Source organism: Anser cygnoides, chromosome 3 (genome assembly GCF_040182565.1).
Source record: "Anser cygnoides isolate HZ-2024a breed goose chromosome 3, Taihu_goose_T2T_genome, whole genome shotgun sequence".
Classification (NCBI taxonomy): domain Eukaryota; kingdom Metazoa; phylum Chordata; class Aves; order Anseriformes; family Anatidae; genus Anser; species Anser cygnoides.
Genome location: NC_089875.1, coordinates 13,824,970 through 13,845,606, shown reverse-complemented (window position 1 = coordinate 13,845,606; position 20,637 = coordinate 13,824,970). Strand labels below are relative to the sequence as shown.

Sequence of the window (20,637 nt, the reverse complement as noted above, 5' to 3'; positions counted from 1 at the left end):
GCAGCGATATGCTCAGGCTTTGCATTTCGGTTTTATAGGCCACAAGATGCTTCTGAAATGCTTCACCCTTGTCAGGTTTATGGACAAATAGATCTCGTCCTCTAACATTCAGTCACATTCATACACAAATTACCCGATCCCAGCTACACTAGCGCTAACATTATGCTCTTGCGTTGCTCCCTGGATTTGAACATTTATCTGCTCCAGTTTGTACTATTGTGACAGGAGGGGGTGAGGAAAGGTCCCCTCTTCCAGCCCCTACATCTGAAGCTGCTGACTCCAGCAGGGCTTAAACATGTCCAGAAAATATCCCAGCCAGAAGCACAGAGCTACGAGAGGGAAAACAGAGACAGCCCCTTCCTCTGGGAGATCTCAGAAAGGAAAGTATTAAGAGGGGATTTCAGTTTTGCTACCTGTCTTCAAGTATACGCAATGTCTCTTCATGTCTCATTATATTCAGTCCCATGCTGGAAGTTGCCAGCATGCCAAATTGGAACATTTCTTTTGACTGGGGTAAAATGTGGATGAACAAAGCTGGGAAGGTGGCTCCGAGATGGAGTGGGGTGAGAGGCTGCCAGAGTGCGCAGCGAAGGGGCAGCAGAGCAGTGAGGAGCTTATGGAGATGGGGAGCAGGACCATGGGGTATGCACAACATCGCTGCAAATCTCTTCAACAGCAGGGTTTGGGACGAATTTCTTCCAGCATGAACACAGGGCCGGGTTTTCTCTTTTTGGACTGTCTTCCTCTGGGAGCCAAAGCTGCTCACTGCAAGTGTTTGGCTAGATAGCAGGGTCAGGAGGGACAGCACCGACACACCAAGGAAAGTACCACTGGGAAAATGTGAGCTGTGAGCAACATCTTTGCTGGGGCTCCCACGGAGATGCCACCCCCTCCGACTGCGAGCATGCCTGGCTTTGTCAAGACAGCGTGGAGCTAGTGGATAACGGCGCCTACGGATAAAAATACATTTTCCCAGTGAAAGCAATTTTGCTGGATTTAGACTCTTTAATTTTAGCAATACTCATCAGTGTCTCTTCATTCTGATTACAATGTTCGTCTCTGAAAGCACTGTTTCCACAGAAGTGCTGATTAATGTTATCAGACCAACAAGCTGATGAACAGAAACGAAAACACTCTGGAGAAAGGTTGTCAAAATCCCGTCATCCCGACAAGACTGCGGCAGCAAGGGAGCCCCTCAGCCACACCTCTCCTCCCACAGCACGGAAAACTCCTTTCCTAATCCTGGAGGGCTAAAGATGACCTCCGGGATTCCCAGGACAGCTGCTGAGATGGTGACATTTGGGTATGCCTGAAGGAAACCTGCCATGGGGGGCCTCCTCCCCAGGCGGCTTGCAGCCATCAGAAAAGCACAACTCTATGCCTTCCGCATTTCCCTTCCCTTCATCCAGCACCCTTTGCAGTGGTGCCCAGTGCCAGGACAAGAGGCAATGGGCACAAACTGGAACACAGGAGGTTCCCCTAGACCATCAGGCAGCACTTTGTCACTCTGTGGGTGATAGAGCCCTGGCACAGGGTGCCCAGAGGCATTTTAGAGCGTCCCTCATTGTAGATCTTTAAAAGTCATATGGACGTGGTCCTGGGCAACCTGCTCTGGGAAGCCCTGCTCGAGCAGGAGGGCTGGACTAGACAATGTCCAAAGCTTCACTTGCACAGCTCCCCAGGTTCGCTGGGTGCATCTGAGGCATATTGTGTTAAACAAAGCGTCTCAATTTAACACTGCAGGAATTGCGCCCTCGCCTCCCTGTCCTCCGCTTTTGGCGCACAGCAGCAATGTGATATGCACGGGAGATGCCGCAGGGAACTCTGTACAGACTCATACGGCGTTTATCGAGCGAGTGACAGTGCTATCAGCACTGGGGCTGATCCTCATCAGGTGAAAACTGCTGGAGCTGCTTATGCCAGGACATTTCCAGGAAAACAAATAAATCAGGAAAAACGGCAGCATTTTTTTTTTTCTTGGCAACCAGCAGCTCTTTTTTTTTTTTTTCCAGCTGTGGTTTTCAAATTCTAGACGACAACCCAAATATTTTCACTGAAAACAAAACTTTCAGGGAAATCCTCTATCTCTTTTACTTTGTTTCCAAAAAGCAAAACTATCCTTCAACAATACTGCAAACAGCCTTAACGCACCTCCTGGATCCTCTGCTAGCTTCTGCTGGCTGGGAGTCTGGCCTGTTGAGACCTGAGGTTTCTAGCAGAGGATTTTCAAAATTGTCATCCCTCTGATGTTTTAAATAAATGAAGGCAGCTGTCTGAGCCATACATCTATCCTAGCCAAAATATTGTTCATTCCAGGTGGATTTGCTCCATTATAAATTGTCTACAAATAATTTAAAAAGTCACAGTGTTTCTTAAATTATCTTATCAAGCTCTTTAAATATTGAAATGCATCAAATATTAATGCTTGGCAATTCAGGGTATCCTTAGCCTTGGTTACTGCAGTACTCTGATCAGCGTTTGAGCCATCTTCTGTGAGCCCTAGGATCTGGAGAGAGGGCGCTAGCCGAATGAAGGGTCACTTCTATGCATGCTCAGCTCTGGGAGCATTCTTTACAGGAAGGAAACAGGGAATACAAAGAGCTAGGAGGGTTTCAGAAGGAGTGGAGCCAAGAGGGAGTTAGCAGAGCCAGGAGCAAATATGCAGCACGGCATGCACCACCTCAGCATGCTGCTGGTTACATGTGTTGTCTCCCAGTCCTGCAGTGCAGGTGCAGGAGGTGCTGGTATCAGCAGAATTCTCTGACTGCCACCACAGGAGCCCAGTGCTCAGTGCCAGTCTGGCCAGGGAGCCATAAGTGTCCCAGGGGATGTGGAAATGGAGCCCATGAGGCTCGTTTGGAGTTTAGGGATATCGCAGGGACCGGGCTGGTGAAAATCGCATCTCTTCAGCCTCAGAGGTGGCTCTGTCAGGAGGCAGGAAAGTGAGAGATGAAAAAAAGCACTGCATGATGGTTTTACGTGTCAGGGACGGAGAGCACAGATAAGCTACACCTGTGGAAACCAGAGGCCAAGTAAATGCAGCTAATATCAGGCTAGGTCCTCCTTCTCCTCCAGCAGAAATCCCAGAACAAAATCCAAGCCTCGTCTTTCAGAAGCACAGGAGAAGTTCTGGTTGAACCCACTGGAGTATCAAATCTGGAAACGGGGATGGGTCATTTTGCACAAATAAGGGAGCTGGGGACACAGCCAGTCTTGCTGACTTCTGTATTTACTGCTACCATCCAGGAACCAAGAGTTTTCAGGACTAAGTCACCAGCACATGGTCTGCATGGCAGATTGCCCCAAACTCTGGTCCCTACAGCTGCCATGAGGCCTGCAGCCAGGCAGATACACTGGCAGGGGATCAACAAGAGGGTTTTGATGAGTTCCCTCGTTCCTTACTCCCACCGCACCCCAGCCCACCATGTTGTATCAGAGATTCAGCGAGACCAACACGTTCTCCTGGAACTTTTCAACTTTGACTTATCGGGAGAGTTTCTGACAGGAAAATGTTCCACTGGAATATTTCTGACTAGCACTAATTAGCATTTTTTCTATTAGCTTTGTCCTGAAGGCGCCGTAATTTATGCCTTGGTGAAACACAATCACTTAATGATGGCTAAGAGTTGGACACTCCCCAGGTTTGAGGCATCCTTGCTTACCCTAAACAGAAAAAGGCTTACTCACTTGCAGAGCTTTACATACTTAACACAAGGAAAGAACGGCTGCCTGACTTTCTTGTGCTTTACCTGGGCATGGGCCCAACTGCGTTTTGCAATCAGTTTGCCTTAGGAAAAAGGGAGATTTTTCACTTGCAGGGCAGTAAAGTCCAAGCGACGTTGGCCTGTGTATGGCATGAGAGATGGACCACGCTCAAAGAGTTTGTAAGATAAATGGTAACAAAACAAGAAAAAAAAAAAGAGGAAGACAGAAATTGACCCAGGTGTCTTAAGTGTTCGTATTTCTTTACTATGCCTCTGCCATATGTCTGTATTTTAAGCTGAGCTTCTCGCTGAATCACAGGATAATTTAGGTGGTGAGAGACCTCTGGAGGTCCAGCCCCTGCTCAGAGCTAGGCTGACTTCCACATTAGATCAGGTTGCTCAGAGCCATGTCCGGCCCTCACAGCGTGTAACGCTGCATAGGCGCACCTGAGCTGCACATCTGAATGTGTGAAATACGTCAGCTGCAGTCTGTCCCTCCATCCTTTCTCCCCGGCAAGCCTTTCTTTTGGAACAGCGTGTGAGCCAAGCGCAGAATAACAAGTCCCTGGCGGTCTCTGGGAAGCGGCTGCGAATGCTGGGCATATGGTGCAGCTTTTGCTGCAGCGAGAATACCGCTACAGGGTCTCCCAGGAAAGCAAGCAGCTATATTTAAACCACGCTTGTGAAATTCACATTGATATTCAGAAGAGAGGCTTCAACACCTCTTCGGTGGCTCAAAACTGCAGCAGAGGCAGGGTCGGGTTGGCGCTGGGGACCCAGGGTGGATGGAGGGTCAATGCAGGGTGACCAGGGAGGAGGAGACAAGTCAACGGGCACCAAGGGCAGTGGGGTTTTATTTCCACCTCCCTATGGTCCACTGGGTACATGCTAACACCACCGTCCATTTTTTCTTTTGCTTTAGGAAAATGTCTTTCACCTTATCGCCTGCATGCCCTGACACAAACTTCACCTTTCCTAGCAGGGACAAATGGAAAAGCTCTCGATGGAAAATATGAAAAGCTCTTTGGCCAGTCTGTGTGGAGAGCTGAGTTCAAAGAGGGTGGTGCCATTCATCCGGAGGGTGACATGCAGCGGCTGTGCAGAAGGGCAGATCAAAGCCAGAAAAGAGCCTGCCCCCCTTGGCCTTGTGGTTACCCAAACTCAGAGTGCTGCATTATCATCTTTTTTACAAGTACCCAAAGCCACATGTGTTTTTCCTAAGTTATGTATGCCTGTGGTTTTCAACGTTTCCTTTATGATAAGGATGACACTTCTGCAATGAATTGAAAGCAACAGTCTTGTTTTTCTTATCTCGTTTTGGTTAGCCCTAACACTTAGGTGAGCATCACCTCTAATCGGGAAATTTGTAACATAACGCTTATCGGTAACTGCGGAGGTGGTGCTGCCGAGACCTTACCAAAACTTTTATTCTGCCAAGTGTTCAACGAATGTGTAGGCAAAATCTCAAAGAGACAAGGTCATTCATGTGGGGGAATATACCAGGGACTTCCTTCTGCAATGAATCAAACCCACCAGATTCAAGGGTGACATTGTCAATACAAATGGCCTGGTTGTGGACATCTACGTTCAACCTCCAGTATCTAAGCGCCTGAATATGTCTTTCACTCATTTTCTGTCACCCAGAGAGTCTGGTCTGAAGCAGTCAGTTAGGTCCTCCATAATCTTCTTTGCTCCCAGTTGTCACCATAATACACAAAAATAATTATATATATATTCAGTCCAGCTGTTTCAGTGGAGTCTTTAACATTCCTATTTGTACAGCAGAGGTAACAAAGGGCAGAGTTAAGGTTAATTATCTGACTAGTTTCCTGACCTGTGATACAGGGCTCCCTGTACAAAATAATAATAATAATAATAATTTTGCCCAATATCAGCCCTTTCTGAAACTAAAACCTAGAGAGAATGGAGGGGTGGAAAGGAGAATGAGGAGTGATTTATTCATAAACACATCTGTGAGGAGCTTCCAAACTGCAGCTTCCACTCTTCAGTGTTTCAGGCACGTCCCACGGTGGCTACTGTAATATCAGAGGAATGCTTCCTTCTGCTACTGCTGCTAATCCGGGAGCAGTCACGTGGCTCTTCTATAATCTCTCTCTCTCCAAAAATTTGACTCTTAACCTTCCCTTGCTGCAGACATGATGTATATTCCATTGAAATGCTTCCAAGTCATAAAAGCACAAAACCCTGACCTATAAGCAAAACAACAACAGCAACAAAAAAGATATTTCTGAGAATAAAATTATGTGAGCTTGTAGGAAAGGGAGGAGAAAAATCGGACTTGGTCATATCTATTTGCCTCCACCTAGGAATTCCTTTGGAAAAAAACAGCAAAAAGTTAATCTGGGGAGAAAAAAAAGAAGAAAAAGGGGTTCTGAGGTGCAAATCAAAGAGGGGAACCAGCAGAAAAGATCGTTATTTATTTATTTCTGCTCATTTATGTGTTGGATGAAGCTGAAAGCTGCCAGATAGCTTCTTTTCGACAGCTTGAAGTTACTGTTGGGAACAGATCCATGTATGGAAGCAAAAGCAGAAAAGCACAGATAAGCTGAGATCCAGCTATGCAAACCATCTTTAGAGACACTTAAAGGACAAGCACCCCAGCTCCTTTCTTTCTGGTAAATTTAGAGACACTATCATATGAGGGTTTTTTCCATTCTGCTTTACCCACAACGGCTGAGACGCGGCTGGGGTAAGTGAAAATCAATTCAAGCTTTTCTTGGGAACACCTAGGTTTTTTGGTTAGAAAGGCATCCTGCGAAAACCCCGTAAATCTGGGGCTATGGGCTGGCTCTAACAGCGGCATAGCAGTCAAGCTCTCGGAGCGAGGAACATGACATATAACAGCTTTGCCGCTGGAGGGACAGAAACTTTCCAAGTGTCTGAAAGAGTCAAGAAAAAAAAAATTGGAAAACGGGTGTTTCATCGCTCGTGACGCGGGCTTGCAAGCTGACCCATGCTGGAGCCTTGGTGCACAGAGGGGCAGGAGGGATCTGTGGTGGCTCCCAGCGCCTGAGCCTTTTTGTGTCACTACTTAGAAAATTCTTAAAAATAGTCAAGGGGCTTTTTTTCTCCGGTCTGCCCTACTTTCGCTTTGAGATGTCCCGTTCGACGTGTGGCTTGAGCTGAGTGGACATCGGGAAGAGCCTGTTGTAAACGGCTGTTGTTTTTCTTGGCAGTCGGAGGCAGTTTCTCAATGTTTCTCTGCAGATTTGAGGTTGATTACATCCTGTGCGAGGATTTTTGGTATGGTTTTAACCGTCGTTACAGTGTTGTGAAAGTCGACCCCAGCGAAAACAGCTGTGTGCTATTGTGAATATTTCCAAAGCGCAGAAGTAATTGCTCTCCTTCAAACTCTCAGGGAAACATGTTAGGTCTGTGAGCCGGGCATTGGCAAAAAACAAAGTATACCCTTGGCAGAAAGGTTTTCTTCACTAAAGTGTTTTGTTACACGGAACACACACACACACATTAAAAAAAAAAAACTCTTTTTGTAGCCTTGGCTCCAAATTGTGTTGCTTTTGGATGGTACAGTTAAACACAAGATTTTTCTTTAAATGCTACAGAATGGCACTTGCATATCAGTTTGTGTGCTTTCAGGTGTTATAATACAGTATTCATACTCCCACTACAAAGTGCTAGGTAAAGCTTTCTCATTTTTCAGGTGGTTAATAGACTGGAAAAAACAGTAGAGCAGGTGAAGTGAAATTACACAGAAAGAACTGAACATAATATCAGGAATATGACTGAAATTGTCAGAGATTTCCAGAGATATGATGACGGATGATTGTAAAGGGAAATTACTAGACCACAAATGTCATAAGCATTTCTATTCATGAATGAAAATGCTTTCCCTTGTCATTACATAAGGCGAACATAATGGGAGCGTTTGCTTGTAACTCCATAGTAGTCTGTGCATACAGCCCCTTTTCCCCCTTATTTAGCAAGCATTTCCATGGATATTCCCACAGTCCTTGTTTTCACACTCACTGAGTTGCACATCTTCCCTTTGCCTGGTGTCTTCTCGTGCAGTGGAAAGGAAATACTCACAATTAGGCTGAGATTTCTCTGTGCCAGGCTAACTTTTATTTTTTATGACAAGTACATATCACTTCTCTATAGACATGCGAGTACAGAAATGAATCCTCAACTGATTGTGGCCAATAGCTTTTTAATTGCTATTGAGCCAATAGAAAATGATTTTTTTATACATATATATTTTTGCTATTACAATAAAAGGACGCTTCTGCCTTCCTTGCTTACTGGGATTGCTTCCATTTTCTGTTTGGCAGAGCTGCCCAAGAGCCTTGCAAATGACCCCTCCTTTGTGTGCCCCTCCGTGAGAATCAATATCAGGCGGGCTGTGTTATCCCTAAGGTTTATTACTGTTATCAGCACACTAGCTGTTATTAATATTTGCTGTTGATTAGTCATGGGTATTGCTGGTATTCGTTTGGTCCTTCGTGTGAAGCTGACGGGATTTCACTCCGAGACACTAGGCACGAATATAAATAGGCAAATCGAGTGCTCGCAGTAGTATCACTACCGTGTTTTTTGCAAGCAACTAGTCACGACGAGCGCTGCAGCCTCCGAGCATCCGCCGTGAGGTCCTCCCACGCAGCGTTCCTCGCTGGAGCAAGTGGAGGAGGAAGGGGGAGCCCTCCTCTTCCTCACCATCAGGCCCAGCTCGGTGCTCGTCCTTGCAGGCCACGGGCAAGGGGAAGCTGCCTCTGCCACGAGGGCACTTGGAGTGAGCAAGGACGTGCTGTCATGGTGCCTGAGCACAGTTTCTTGTGTGAGGGGAAAAGTCATGCTTGTGGTGTGAGGTATGCCCGAGGAGAGACAGTCCTCGACATAAATCACACAGAGGAGGGCTACAACGTGAAGTCACTCGGCAAAGATTTTACAAACTGGCTCCGACTCGCAGCGATCCCAGTGTGCATTCTCCCCCTTCCAATGACTTCAACGTTTTTATGGTGATTCCTTGAAGGATGGAGTTTGGAAACCACCTCTGTCTTTTCTCTAATGAGTCAGAAGATTGGAGCAGATTCTGGGGACACATTGACAGACTGATCCACTTCCCTGGCCAGATACTTTTTATTGCCTTTGTTCTAGGACAAAGGGTTTATAGGCTAGCCCTGCCCGTTCCCAGCCTTGACACTTGCAGACCCATTTGCCAATTCAAATCCGGTTTGCCTGAGGAACCGAGGCCTGAAAGAATGTAATGTTGCAAAAAACAGCCCATGAAAATGGGAAGCTGTCTTATTTGACTTTCTTGTTCCCAAAACACTACCTCGCTTTTCTCTTCTCTTCGTCTTCAGGATAAGGGACAATGATCAACCTGGGGAAGGTTTTGCTAGAGGACTCACAAACCCAGGCACTCCTCCAGAAGGAATGATATTTTAGGAAAATTTTGAGTTTGCAGGCTGTGAATATTGCCGTGTGTCCCTTGGCACTCGCTGCTTGCCATCTCATGCATGGCTGCACAAATCCACCCAGCATCTTTTATGCACATGTGGCCACAATACTTTTGCGTAAGAATAGAACTTCATGTGGAAAATGAGAATACCTCTACATATCTGTGCTTTAGAGAAAATGCACTGCCATTTATTTATTTATTTATTTATTGGTGTCACAATACTAAACCGTGAGCCATTCAGCTTCACAGGCTTTTTCCTCTTTGTAAAACTTTGGTATAAAATAGCTGACTGCACAGTATGAAGAGATGAGTAAATCACCCTCAGCTGGTCTAAATCCAGCAGTCCATTTTGGTCACTTAGAGACATGAACTACTCCTAACTTTCCATCCCATGACATGAGTTGCCCTTAATGCCTTTAAGTGACACTGAGCTTTCAGGTACTCAGGGTCTCACCAGCAAACTGAGCCATAGTGTTACATGTGTGGATGAAGGATACCACCTGGTAAAAAGACTACATTTCTAGGTCCTCCCCTGCTACACGAGGTTTTGGCTGAGGTTAAGGCGTTTGGGGTCAGAGTTTTTCCATCTAAGATGCACAGGTGGATTTTTCTAGAGAAAGAGGTGGGAGAACTCTAAGTTAAGAGGAAGGAAAAGCCAGAAGAAACCATGCACAGACACCTGCATGGTGGAAGGGCTTTGCCTAGAGGTGGTGAGGTCACGCACGTTGGAGAGGACCTTGCTGTCACCCAGCGTTTAATCCTATGAACAGAAGGAGGTTTCATTATCGCCCCCTCTCATCCTCTGATCTTCCATGTACTGCTATGGTAGGAGGCAGCAAAATGACAGCTTTACGCAGTGCTGGTGTTTTCTGCCAATTTACAGGCAAATCGGGCAATTTATGAGTTGACATTCATTTTTGAATTCATTCTTTAAGGAACTCAGTATTTTTCTGGCAATGCATGGGGGAAAAACATGGCAAAACAATGCAGTAAGTCTGGAGGTCTTCAAAACTCAGTTTATTCTTATCTAGGGCTCCAACCGTTGCTGTGATCTAATCACAATTGTATTCTTATTGCATAGGGTCACTGCAGGGCAAAGCAGAAGTTGTTTTGGTTTCCATACTTTAACATATTTGGATTTCTTTTGCATTTAATGCTCAACTTCCTCCTGAGTTTGGGATGTTTGCTTTTAGGATCTTTCCCAAATCCCTGGAATGCTGAACTCTGACACTGCAAACATGAAGTGCAGGTTTCAGTTTCTGATGTCTCTAGCTGGGCCTTTTCCAAATGTGTGAGCAGAGAAGAGCCACGCGTTGCACTTCAGAAAACTCCACATTTGTTTCCTTCAGCAGAAAGGTGGGCAGAGGTAGGAGGGAGACACTCACAAAACTGGGATTCCAGAAAATACCTGGATTTCAGGAAAGGTACAGTGTGAAGACACGTGCCCCTCACTTAACAGTGATTAATGGCTTGTCTGTGAATACCCAAAGAAGACAAACACTCCAGAGCTTCTTCTGCCAATGAGTGCTGTTTGGGTATAGACTTTTTCCACACTTGACTGGAGTCTTCAGTGCTTGGGTTGTTTTAATCCCCATGGGAATATGTTATACCACACGAGGTGTAAAGCCTTTTTCCTGCCCCCCAGTCTCCCGCTGCTTTCAAGCCCTTCATCCTGTTCAGGATGAGTTTCATCAGAGGTTTTGTCCCTGGGATCTTTCCCAGGTTGTCCTGCAGACCGCAGCATGCCCTGGAGGTTGCAGACTAATCCCATATGACACCAGCACACACCATTTCCTGCTCTCTCGGAGAGTTGTCCTTCCTTTTGCTGGAACATCGACTTGGCTTGTTTTTCTTTTCCTCTTACATAAGCAGAAGCGGGGAGCTGGAGGAAAATGTGAAAATGGAAAAATAACGGCATGTATTAAGTACAGGAATGTGGCCTGCACAGCTACTGCTGCCTTTCTATCCCCACCACCAAGGCTTACTTGAGTCCCTCTTGGAAACCTTTGCACGTCGGATGCTCCCATTTTGCTTTCTTCTCTACTTTGGGGTGTACTGGATACCTTCTTCTGCAGCACGACTGGATTGGGGTCGTGGTGTCATCTTTGTCAGCTAGATAGATCGCTGCAGCCATGCGCAGGGGGAGAAAGGGCACTGCTGCCTTCCTGGGCTGCCTGCAGAGCCCTCAACCCAATGGCAGGTGGGCTTGGATCTTCCAGTGAAACCCACCTGAAAGTGCTCCTCCAGGCAGCAAGGTCCCCCAGGCTGCAGGGAGATCTGACAGACACCAAGTTTGGTCCGAGAGATCCAACAAGCATTAGGAAGTAAGGGGCAGGGCAGGGGCCTGGTGGAGGCTATACAGGGGGCTGACCCACTGCGTTTCAAGCAGGGGCTCAGGGTGTCAGGCCTCGGGCAGAGGCCTGCATGATTTCTGAAGCAGCCAAGAGGTTGTGGTTGGCCATCTGAGGAAGCTCTGGCTACTCCCAGCTTTCTGCACAGGCCTAGGGTTTGACGGACCACTCTTATCTCTTGCCCTGCAACCTCTTCACCCTTCCAAGTCAGCGTGCTTTGATGCCTGTGTCCAAAATTAGCAACCCACAGCAAGGTTTGGGCTTTAGACGGGGAACACAAGGCCCATCCCTCCGGAACAGCCTGCTCCCATGCTGACTGCCAGCACCAGCGATCGCCAATCCACACACTGGAACAAGAAAGCAAAAGGAAGGTGACATCTCCTCTCCTGGTGTCTAATTCACAGCCTATTGCTTTGGCTGCAGTTTGGTAAGCGTGACATTAAAAATGCCCGGCGTTTTCCCTTTGGCTTACAGAACGGCTCCAAGCAGAGGCCTCGTGCTTTTGCACTTGGATGCGGCAATAAACATTTAGATTTGCTGCTAGTGCACTGGGGCTGCCAACATGTACACAGCAAAAGTAAAACCCTTCCTGTGGCCGCAGACCACAACATGCTAGCGATCCGTGGTATTATCCTGTTATTTAGTGAGTCATTGTCGCTGCTGAGAAATACACACAGTCAAATAAGTTGCTAACAATAACACTGGATGTGAGAGACAAGTGTTTGTTTTACTCTGGCGTAACTTATTCCATATGGTCCTTTAAAGCATGTTAAATGTTAAGTCACTTCGGCCCGCCAAATATTATTCTAAGATGACCTCCTGGATTTAGCCAGCTCTTCAGAGCATAGCTATTTGAAGCGAGGCTCCAAAAGCATCTCCTGTCAAGGGTGAATGCCCAATTCAGGAGCAAGACAGATGTTCTGGATTGCCCCATCTTGAGCTGGATAAGTAGGTCTTCATTCCTACTGACTGTCCATAATAACCATGTTTACTGCTGCTCTGCTGCCTGCTGTGAGAGCTTTCAGATGTCAGCCACGTGTTATACCGATGTTCTAGCACACGGCAGAAACCCCACCCTGACTAAGGGGTTAATATAGGTTTAACTTCCAGAATTTACCTCCCTTTTATGTCTTTCAAAATTGCAGCTGAGCCAAGTCTTTGTGGAAACATTCTAGCTGGCCTTCCAAATCTTCTTGGTAGTGTCAATTCATGCTGTAAAAAGACAGATATACAGCTGTGAAAGATGTTCTCCTCGAACTTTCTGGCTATTTTACCCAGAGGTTTAGCACCAAAAAAAAAGAGCCCCAGCACCACAGCAGACCCTTGCACGATGTCCTGCGCTTCTGTTGCTGCTGCATTCTGTGCTTGACCTAGTCCACAGAACAGCTTGGAAAGCAAATGGATTTTAAAAGTTTCTCTCATTTTGAAAGAGAGAACCACTTTTTGCGGAAAATAGATGCTCCAAGAAACAACATTTCCTTATCAAAGAAGAAAAAGCCTTTTACTGTCTGTCAGTGAAAATATGCTTAGCGGGCAATGACATATCTGTCATTACTCATACCTTTGAGTAAGATTCAGGACAAGTCATGAGTACTTCATAAAATGAATCAACGCCTTTCTAGACACTTGAGAGTCTCCATTTTAAAACTTCAAAGACCCACCTGAGGATCCATAATTTGGTCACAGTCCTTGCATTTTCAGAGGCTGGGACAAACCTGTCTGGATGTGCAACTTGTTCCACGTGTGCCTGGTGGATGAAAATGCCTGCAGGTGTACCTCCATGGTGGGGCACTAGAAAACCTTTGGACCTTGCAGATTAAGGGGGTACCTAGTTTAAATCTTTGTACTTTAAAAATAGCCAAGCAGACTATTTTTAAGCGTGTTTTGATGCACAAACCTAGAGGAATGCTACAAAACAGGACAAGTCTGTAAGCATTTAGAGCTGTGCCACTACTCGTGTTTGCTAGTCATTTTCTGTCCTTGTTGATAAAAACATACCCGACTTTAACATTCTTCCCTTTGAAACAGACAGTGTGATTATCTTGAAATGTGCCTTGATGTATGCAGCCTACAGAAACTTACAGAACAAGACAAGCTTCACGACTCCAACCTTAATGAAGCTGATGTTTCACTGCCACAGCTAAGAACTGGGCTGAACAACAGCCCCTGCCCAAGAGGTCCTACGTATGGTACTTGCTTTATTTTATGTTCTGTTTTTGTCCCTTCTATTCCTCCCAGGTCCTGCTTCTTTACCAAGTTTATCTCCTTCCAGACAAGCCATCCACCCATATTTACACTTGCCTTGCGGGCCCCAGGTTTGCTGGCTGTATACACTTAGTTCTTACTCACCATATGGTTGCCTTGGTAATTTCTACTTCGGCCAGCAATTAAACTAGTCCCCTGCTTTTCTTATATCCAGTGTTTCTCTTTTCTGCCATTTTTCATGCTGCTATCTGGTTAGGATTGTAACTGTCCAGGAATAGGCAGCTACATATATATTACTCCTCTTTTTGTTGTTAGCAGGGTCTGGTGGCTTCTGCCACCATTTCATCATGATGCATCTTAGGTAGCCCTAAGTCAGGGTTAGTCACCTGCATGGATGTCACTTTGTCCTTGCTCTGGAGAATGTTCTGGTGCTGCATTTTGGGCAGGGGCAGGCCATTTGTGTGCGTTCCTCTGCTTGTAGCTGGCAGTGGGACAGGACGGAGAGTGAAGGATTTGAGAAGGACCAACACAAGCCCAACACAAGCCTTCCTGCACCACCAGCTCCTGAGAGCATCTGGATAAGCTTCAAGATGTGAATGTGTGCACACAAAAGGCTATCAGAAGAGGTTGCTAAGTGAGTTAATGACGCACGTCTCCTGCTTGTTCACCTGTCAAACACACCTTCCTGATGAAATGATGCTGGGAGCAGGGCCACTGACACTCAATCTGGAAAGAGGCTTGCTCATCCAGGTCTTAAAACCTTCCCGTGACTTCTCCCTCTCTGCAGACAATCCAGCTGGCTACACCATTACTATTGTGGCTAAAAATCCTACCCTCATTTCAAACTTCAGGCTCCCTGGCTGTTGTTTAACCTCTTGACTTCTTATCTTATTGACAGTAGGAGTGGGAGACATCTATTCCTTCGGCTTTATGAGGATATGTCTTCTCTTAACGTGATAGTCTGAGTTCCTGCAATGTTTCCTCTTGGATCAGGTCTTCTAGATCTCTCACTTCTCTCATTTCTTCCCACTGGTGGCTCTGCAGCTGCTGCCCACCTTCCTAACGCCACTGCTCATATAAATACAGCTGTTAACTCTGGAGTCTACTGATGGCAAGTAAAATACCAGACACTGTTAACAGCCCTGGCACAAATACCAGAAATAGCACACTGGTGTCTTGAAGGTGGCAGCATCCAGAAGCTATCTTAGTGTGCGTGATGCACGTGGAAGGGAGCTAAACAAAGGATGAAAACCCTGGTGGGGCAGGAGGTGCAGCAGCAGCTAGGGTTCAGAGCCGGGGCACGTGTGAATCCCGAGGTCCCTGCTCTGTTCTCCTCCCTGGTCTCCAGCCTGCACATGCACAAGTGCCGCAGCAGCCTGCGTTCCCGGACTGACAGCTACGTACAGGAAACTGTCTCACTCGCTGAAGAGATGGGGAGCGCTCGCAGGAGAGCAAGAGTTCATCTGAGTAAGCACAAACACAGAGGGAAGAAGTCGGGGCTTGCACAATCTGAGTTAGGAAACATCTGCACGCATGCGCACGTTCACACACACACACACCCCGTGTCCCTCCTGCGCTCACAAACCCGGGAGCACAGCCTCACAACCCAGGCCGTTTCGCCAGGAGCACGGCTCCCCACATGAGCAGGAGATTTTCGCAAGAGACCTGGGGGTTTCTGACCAAGAGGTGGGTGGCAAAGTACCAGCTTCTGTTGTGTTAAGGCACCGTGCAATCTGGAAAGCCGTGCAGAAGCCATTGGGCTCTGAACAGCTTTGGAAGAGGCCGGGTTTGAAACTCCAGGTGGGGAACAGGGCTGGCACGTGACAACATGGGGGATTTGAATGGAGAACACAGCCTCACAAACAGTGCGGTTTCATTTCTCCAAAGTCCCAGCCTCATCTCCACCCCAAAAACAAAACAAAACAAAACAAAACAAAACAAAACCATAGCCATTAGGTTATCTGTAAGCTAAATCTGCTCTTCTTCTCCTTCTCCCCTCTCTGTTTGAGACGAGGCAGGGCTGAGGCAGAGGAAGGCAGAGTTGGAGCAGCAAAGAGGAAAGGAAGATTTCAGGCCACCCTGCCAGCACAGCACCGGTTAGAGCCCCTTAGAGGGAAGACCAGCTAGCTTCCCTTTAAGAGAAGTCATTTCACATCCTCTTGTCTAATGGGCTTGGTTTTTGCAAGGTGCTCCAGCTGCTTTCTCAGCTCAGAATATATAAATAAAATATAAATAAGGTGCTCCGAAGCAGCTGAGGTCAGTCCCTTCTTGCTTTTAATGAAAAGGTCTCTTCTCCCTGGAGCACCCAGCCTGGCTCAAGGCTGGCAGACTGATGGTGCAGAGGAGGCCAAATTACCTTCATGACCAGGGGCCGCAGCCAGAGCCATGCTCTACGTCTGATTTACCCCTGGTCGCCCGCTGATGGCCATGGGAGCATGGCATTAAAATCAAATGAGGGATGTGGCCTCGTGTGACACTGGAGATGCCGAGGAAACATCACACAGTCTTCAGCTGGCAATGCACAGCTTTTCAGGTCTTGCCACATCGCTGTGGTATTTGTGCTTTGTTTTTTTCTTCGAGTCCCAGCTCCTAGAGGCACAGGGTTACATGCCAATATTTCATCTCTCTCATTATTTTTTTTAACTCCCTTCTGGTTACCAAGTAAACTGGAAAACATGAAAACCCTAGGTTTCGAAAACAGAAGGCAAACCCAGAGAACACACCATTCGGTTACATTTTAATTCTGGTTTTGTTTCACTGGGGGGAGAGGAGGGCTTTTTTTTTTTTTCTTGTTGCTCAGCCAGGTTCTCTCCTGGCCAGGGCAGGCTTGGGATGGCTGTGAAAAGAGCTGGTGCTTCAACCAGGGAGTGCTCGTGCCTGCCCCGTTTTAGTGGTGTCCCAGAGCTGGCACACTGCTGCTCCGGGGCCCCTTGCAGGATGCTCTTCTGGAGGCAGCTGAGTCCCCAGGCTATTGCTTTCACTGGGAAATTTATTTCAATTAATTGACCTTGCATCTGCATTTCTAGTTCCTGTATTCTGCAGTTTTGTAACAGCTAAAGTTTTTTTTTTTTATTTTTTTATTTTTGGTGGGAAAAGATGTTAAGGGACAGGCAGTCAAGCAGGGGACATCTGGTCCTTCGTTTTCCAGTGACTCAGGCTAGGAGGCGGTTTTGGCCTGCGGAACAGGGACAGGAGTGAGATGTTGGTGCTGCTGAGACAAATGACAGCTGCCAGAAGGCTTTTGAGTTTCTACTCAAAGGAGAAGTGAGATTCTGGGGCTGCATTCAAAGCGTGTGTCTTGTTTTGCTCACTAGACGTTTGCAAAATACTTGCAGCCCTCCCCGTTCCCAGGCTCCCTAATTCCATCCCCAGACCCTACAGCTAGTTCTGCTTTCAACCCAGCCAGGTGGTTTCCCGTGCAAAGACCTTCTTTGGTCTGCCACACATCAGCCCTTCCTCCAGGAAAAAGCTCTCCCAAGCTGTTGAGTGCTCTGCCCACCGATGGGTGCTCTGGATTTATTTAAACCTCTGTGAAACGTGGAGTAGAGCAAGTACTCAGGGGAAAGCTTGCGAGTGGCACAAGCAGAGTTTCTCAAGTTACCTCTGCAGGCTCCCAGAGCATCACAGTGAGAGCAAACCACAAGCTGCCAGTTTTTTCACAGACCTACCCAAATGCCCTCGCTGAGTATTGCCTTCTCCCTGGGTCTTAGCACTCGGTTTTCCAGGGGTAGAAGACACCTTCGACATCTAAGCCCTCTGCCTGGCCGATGGACCACTGCTGTGTGTTCAGAGCTCCCCAGGATCATCAGACCTCGGACTGTAACAGATACGGTGAAAGAGCTGGAGAGCTTAAAGAGAAATATAAGGTGTACAGCACAGAGCTGCCCTTCCTACTCACCGCCGTGTCCCACGCTGCCCCTCACATTTCTAAGTGCCTGATTTATCCTCCAACCAGCAAAGGCTGGTGTGAAGGTGACAGTGAAAGTGAATGCTCAGACTGCTGGAAACTATGTTTAGAAATATCTTTTTTGGAAATACAACTTGCAGGGATCTCCAGGTCCCTGCCAAGAACATGCAGAGGGGAGCCAGCGAAGGTTCAGCGGGCGCGCGCTCAGGGCTGCTGCAGCGAGGAGCGGTGACAGATGGATGGCAAGACAGAGGTGACATCCCATCTGCTCCTGCAGGATATCCCTGGCATCTCCTGAGGGACTCAAGGAAAGCAAGGACGGAAATGACTAAGCACTAACCGACGAGGGCTCGCTGGTTATCCTCCAGCATTATCCGTACCCACAAAAGCTGGAGCAGAAGCCCAAGCATCCCACCGAGGGGACGCTCCAGATAAGGCCAAGAAAGAGTGGTGGGACAGATGATCCTGCTGTGTTTGGGCCGAAGGCTGCCCTTTCCCTGGCCCCTCATCTCTTTTACAGGGAATTTAAGGCAGGAATTTCCCACACAAGAAATATCTAGGAGGTTGTGACCCACTCCTCTGAAGCATGCAGGAGTTCACACATCTTCACAAAGTACTGAGCAGAGAACTGGCCTGCACCATCCTGTCCTGTAGGCTCTGCAGCCCACTAACTCCTTTATTTGCAGGGAGGGATTGTCTTTCTGCTCTGCGTACGTAGACAATACCCAGAAACCTCCTCCAGCGACTGCAGAGAGATGCGGGCTGCTGTCGGAAAGAGCTGTGGGTGTGCATGAATGAATGAATGAATGAACCGTTCGTTAGCACCGGCATGAGAAGCTCCATGATTTTGTGACTGCAATTAGTGGTTGTAAGTGTGTTTGCAATGGTAGGTGTTCACTTGCATGGCTGCAAAGAGAGACAGGGAAGGAAAGGGAGATACTCCCCAAGTTAGACTCTTTCTTTCACAGCCCAGCTCCACCTTTCACTTGGGGACTTTGAAAAACAAAGGTCTGAATGTGCCTGGAAAGATGTGTGAGAGGGTCTGGAGAGTGGGGGGACATCTTCTGCCAGCCTCTCGGCCTCACATCCCTCCTAATCAAGAACTTTCCTAGCAGATGAAGGCAGCTGTGCGGTATGGGTGGGATAACACCACACCTCCTTTCACCTTTTCTGTCCCATATGGTTAAAGTTGGGCGATACAAGGCAGGGGGGATTGCATGGGCTAGCGAGCACCACCACGAATGCTGACAGGCTTTGGTTTTCTCCAGCCCCTGTTCCACAGATGTCCCAAAACAACCTTAGGCTGGAGCAGCCTTCCCGAGGGTCTGGGCAGGAGGCACTGGGAGAGAGGAGCGTGCCCGGGGGCAGGCAGGGAGAGGCGGGCTGGGGAAGTGCCTGGCTTTTCGGGGAGCATCTCACCAGCTAGCAGAGCCAGCGTCCTGGTGCTCCCGAGGAGTTGTGCGCCGTGATCAGCGAAAGAGCTGGGAAGTAGGTCAGCAACACAACCGAGGGAAACGGGGAGCTTTAGGGAGAGCTTCACGGCTGACAGCTAATTAAAATCTGAGCCGCACTGCTTACCGTTGCAGCGATTAGATTTCAGCGTGTGGGGCAAGGAGCATCGGCAGGGATTGTGTTTGCTGCGAGCGAGCTGGTTTCCTTGTGCAGCGCCCTGCGTCCCGCAGCTGCTGCCAAACCAAGCACCAGGGAGACACAGCCAGGTCCGGAGCCGGGTCTGGTGCCCCGTTTAGTTGTGCTCCCTCTACATCAGTCACCCTGGTGGGAAAATCGAGTCCCATCCAATTACCACGCGTGGCCAGATGCAACTGTGTTCTTCCCCTGAAGAGTTTAAAAGCGGTGAGGCTGACAGTCAGTTAGCTATTGGACACAAAAAAGTGTCTTCTCTAAGCCAAGTGATTCGGAAATTATGTTCATCCAGCGTGTAGGCAATAAGCTTTTAAAGTGAGACCAGAACTACATACCGATCGCAGCTGTAACGCTAATAACAGCTAGCTGGCTTGCTGGTTCGTCACCTCATCACAGAGAGCTTTAAAAAAGGATGTTGTGATGTTATCCGTGTCCGACACCAGATCCCAACCAAAGAAATGTAGTTTCCCATCCCTGCTGGAAGAAAATGGTGATGCGGAAATGTCACCCTCCCCACCAGAAAAGAATGAAATAAAAAATTTAAAAAAAAGAAAGAAAGAAAAGCACAAATGAAGTCCACAAACAAGCCGGTGGCGGCATAAATTACAGGTGGACTAGATGAGGGGGAGAAGGGGTAGGACGGGGCAGGAGCTGCAGTAGTGGCTCTGCTTCTCCTGGGTTCGTGTTGCACCTGAGCAGGAGGGCCACGCAGGGTCGCCGGGTGCTTGTGGCTACCAGTGCAAGGGTTATTAGCTTTGGTCCTATTTTAAGTTTCTAAACTCACAGTTTTGCCTGGAGGGCGAGACAACGGGTTCATCTGCTCCTTGCTGGAGCCAGCGGAGGGTGGAGGAGCTGCTCAGGCGCGGCGGCAGGGGAATTGCCCACAGGAAGGGCACTTGGGCCAACCTGAGGTGCACCAAGTCCGTCTCTGCTGGGCTGTCTGGGGCTGCTGGCTTCCCGCGGGGCCTCCCAAACCCACTGACCCTCCTGTGGGGACAGGAGGCTCAGAGGGTTCAGGGGCTGGCCTGGAGGTGGCCAGAAACAGGTCTCGGGAGGATGCTAAACGATCTGTATGCCCCTTGCCTGTCACCCTACAGCCCCACGGCACCCACTGCCCTCTGCAAACACCATGATGCTGGGGATGCGAGGGGGGAGCTGAACCCCAAACCAGGGCCCTTTGGGACACCCCAAGCCTGCTGCCTCCCCACAGCAGCAATGGGGATAACACGGGCACCCCTGGCACCATCCTTCCTGGGGCTTCCTAACCCAGGGCTGGGGGAAGAGGAGGGCGTACGGGGGGGCAGCGCCTGCCAGCAGCTCCCTCTGTCCTGCAGGGCGCAAATGGGGTCGGGCTCGCCCCGGGAAGCTGCAGGGGGCAGGATCGGGACC

At 48.2% G+C, this 20,637-nt stretch overlaps 1 protein-coding gene and 1 long non-coding RNA gene across 5 annotated transcripts in view; one reads left to right on the top strand and one right to left on the bottom strand.

Moving 5' to 3' along the window:
• Window positions 1-6,298: 6,298 nt before the first annotated feature.
• Window positions 6,299-20,637, top strand: part of SLC8A1 (solute carrier family 8 member A1) — a 106,659-nt gene continuing 92,320 nt past the window's right edge. Inside the window, exon 1 of one of the 4 annotated variants that reach the window (XM_066995477.1) lies at window positions 6,299-6,414. Coding sequence is in view for 3 of the 4 variants with exons in the window: in XM_048048338.2 (XP_047904295.1) it covers window positions 15,337-15,383 (47 nt within the window). In the remaining variant the exon portion in view is untranslated. Of the gene's footprint in view, window positions 6,415-15,250; window positions 15,384-20,637 lie in introns of those variants that run through there. The other 3 variants (XM_048048338.2, XM_013196171.3, XM_013196170.3) reach the window with 3 other exon arrangements.
• LOC106045594 (uncharacterized) lies at window positions 7,815-19,295 on the bottom strand. Its single transcript, XR_010830884.1, has 3 exons — window positions 19,183-19,295; window positions 17,366-17,514; window positions 7,815-12,704 (listed from the first exon to the last, which is right to left on the bottom strand). It is a non-coding gene; the product is annotated as an uncharacterized lncRNA (long non-coding RNA).